The 3,224-nt window shown below is 44.9% G+C and overlaps 1 protein-coding gene across 1 annotated transcript; it reads right to left on the bottom strand.

Moving 5' to 3' along the window:
- Nucleotides 1-656: 656 nt before the first annotated feature.
- On the bottom strand, nt 657-2,432 carry AOL_s00080g62 (uncharacterized protein; the record flags this gene model as incomplete). The annotated part of the gene is made up of 7 exons (XM_011124437.1): nt 657-715; nt 775-800; nt 866-944; nt 1,024-1,697; nt 1,831-1,984; nt 2,241-2,277; nt 2,379-2,432. The coding sequence occupies 7 exons, from the start codon at nt 2,430-2,432 to the stop codon at nt 657-659; spliced, it is 1,083 nt and encodes a 360-aa protein (XP_011122739.1).
- Between the last annotated feature and the right edge of the window lie 792 nt (nt 2,433-3,224).

Below are 3,224 nucleotides of genomic sequence, written 5' to 3' on the forward strand. Positions count from 1 at the left end.
TCAAAAGGTTTGTATCAATCCCTCGGTATACCGGTATCCTTTCAACGGTATTCTCAATCCATCGAATAGCTAACTTTGACTACTGCTACTAGCTTAACCGGGGGGGCATATCGGCTCATAGCACACCGCCTTCGATCTATAGATCTATCTCACTTATTAATAATATATCAAAATGGCTCCTCCAGCATTGCTTGATAATAGTATATGTTTTGGAGGCTTTGTTGTTTCCTCTCACCCAGATCCTATAATCGATTCCCTGACCGTCGTGAAAGAAACTGGCGCCCAGAAGAATAGTTACACCATAATCATGGGCTCACAAATATCCAATGTTCTTCAACTACAAATACAATATATTGATGCACAAAGAACCAATCCTTGATTCAAAGTTTTAATATGCCATATATATACAATATATCAATTACCGTGGGATATAGTAAGGTACCTATCTATAAAACAAAAATTCCAAGTCCAATCTAGTGTACCGAGCTCGAGTATCAACTTTACCCAAAGAAATGCTACCAATTTAGAGCGTGCAACCCATTACCATAATGCCAATCAATGTATACTTTTACAAACCTTCCTGTAAATTTTAGAACAGAGTTGGTCTCGCGCGCCTGCCTCCGCGGACCGGTTGTACTATCCTTGGTTATGTAAACCTATTGTGGAAGAACTTTAAGAAGTGTGTAACTCGTCACGATCGGGAGAGTCAGTGCGACTGGAAGAGATTATTAGCCCCCCGATATTTCAAATGGCTGGAGTTGCAGGTCCACTTACTCAGGGCATACTGAGCGAGCAACATTCTAATAACCGGATTCAGATGTCAGCACTCTTACTACCCACAAAACCCCAGTCTAAGCCGACTTACGCCGATAGCTGAGACACTTCAGGAGCATCATCAGGAGCATATAGTGTCGTGATATAAACCTGACTGGTTGCTGACGGCACTAAAAGCATGACGGGAAGATCAGTTGCCGCCATCTCGAGAGGTCACGGGTATAGTAAAAGGTCATGATTTTTCCTCACTTGCTCCTGTGATCGCTATAACGAGCTGCATCATTAACTGGTCATCTTTAATCAGTGGTGTATGCTTTAGTCCTTGAATCCAGATTATTCCCAAAATCGGGCCGACGATCAACTTGAGAAAACAAGTGGCAGCGATAGACATCCAGAATCCTTTTGGTAAATGCCGCACAGTAATCCTTGAAAGAGCGGCACCAAGCATTGCAAGACCCATGACAGGTGAAAGCTGACCACCATAACTTGCAAATTGTAAAATGAAATCAAGAGGCGGCCTGCCGTCTGGTGCGTTCGGCATTTTGACACCAGTCGTCGGCACAAACAAGGCTCGTAACTGAGGGACTACTGCGATCACAAGAGCCGATAACAGGGTCATAGTCGGAATTGTAACGACCACTCTTACGATACTCATGACTTTCTCTTTCGTACGACCTGTAACCTCAACTTGAGGCGGGACATTCACATCTAGACTCGTCGATTTTGCAAGAGCAGTCCCGGTCGTACGAGAAAGCTGCTTCTCCTCATATTCCGGGAGTATGTTACCGGATGTTTGAGGTTCCTGATTCCCTTCTATGAGCTCATCGACCGGGTTCTCCTTCTTCTCCTTCATGCCCGCCTCTGTGTCGTCTTGCGTCGGCTTTTTATCAAAATCCCGCCGCATCATTTGGATACCACCCATGCTGTATCTAATACGTGTCCAACGACAGCACAAATTAGCAAAATTCCTTTCCACGATGGGGAGTCTGAAGCAGTTTTATGTCACTGAGCGCAATATACGTAGCATTCCAAGGTCGTAGGGTTCTCTAGGCTTACAATGTGAGAAATGCAAAGACTCCCATAATGACCGAGTATGATACTCCTTTCTCATAGTCTCCAACGTTGCCAAAGGGTTTAGTTTGGGACAGAGTACTAGTGATACCGATTACCAAGTCGGCGTTATTAGACCACATATTATTGGCAATTATACCTGCATAAGAAACAGTAATCAGTATACACTATCCTAAGAGATAGGGAAGCTAGTCCGATAATAGACTATCTAAGGATAAGACGAACCCATCTTCCATCCCCCAACAGGCGTTAGGAAGCGGATAAGGATACCAAAAACGAAACCAAACGCTGCATGATTTTTTTTTTCAAATACCATCAGTATGCAGCCAAGTGGGGGATCCAGAGCTAGGAAAGTTCGAGGCGCGCTTGATGCACACCCCTGCTATATCCCATACCTGTAAAGAATGCTGCGGAAAGCACCACAGTACCCGCCTACTAAAATGTTAACATACTTATATACGCGTATGGCAATGGAATGCGACAGCGATGCGGCCAAAAAAGCAGGGCAGCGATAGCCTGCAGAAGAACCCTACCTCACTGACATTGTCCAGGGAAAATGAAGTTATCGTCGACGCAAAGATGAGCATTGGTAAGAAGCCATTAATGACAACCTGTGGAATGTAGGACATAACATTCTTGCGTCAACACTACTAGCTCGTCCAACGTACATACATCGATCGAATCTACTGTATATGGGACGAATGGACCCGGGATTATGGGTCTTGAGGAAAGCAATCTCACCGAGGCCATAGATTTGCATGTTGCAACGTCGAGAATGCCTTTTCAAAACAAAAGTGAAATGACCAATCTATTAGTATTCAGGTACGAATACGGAAATTATTAAGCGGAACAAGTGACTAGAAATTACCTTTTCTTGCAAAAAGCGCGCCGCAGCCTAAACGTAAAGATGGCGAGATTTAACACAGCTGTTCGACAGGATAGGAAAATATTCGAACACGCCAGACGTTTTGCGTCATGGTGCATCCATCCACAGACCTGCAAGGGCCGCGATCTTTGTCAAGGGCTTGATAGAGGTGAAGATCGCTGAGACATGTGTTGCGGGTTAGCTTTCCCCTGTGTTGGATGTGAGGTTGGGACGATTTCAATTGAAACTTCGACAACTTTATTTCTTTCTTGCAGCGGGTGCGGGTGACGATGTTCAATGCCAATGCATCAACATTCCAGACTAACCTTGCCCAATGGAAACTTCCGACATGGTAGCTGCTGCTGCTTGTTTCTTCACAAGACTTTTTTCCTTTTTTCCCCGTGTAGATTTTCGAGTTCAGGCCTGATAAACACTGGGGCTGGTTGACTGGGTCGTGGTGGGCAGTATGGTGTGTCTTGACTCGACTCCTTGGACTAGGCACTCGTCTTGTCGC

The sequence above is a fragment of the Orbilia oligospora genome (assembly GCF_000225545.1).
Source record: "Orbilia oligospora ATCC 24927 unplaced genomic scaffold scaffold00080, whole genome shotgun sequence".
In the NCBI taxonomy this organism is placed as follows: Eukaryota; Fungi; Ascomycota; class Orbiliomycetes; order Orbiliales; family Orbiliaceae; genus Orbilia; species Orbilia oligospora.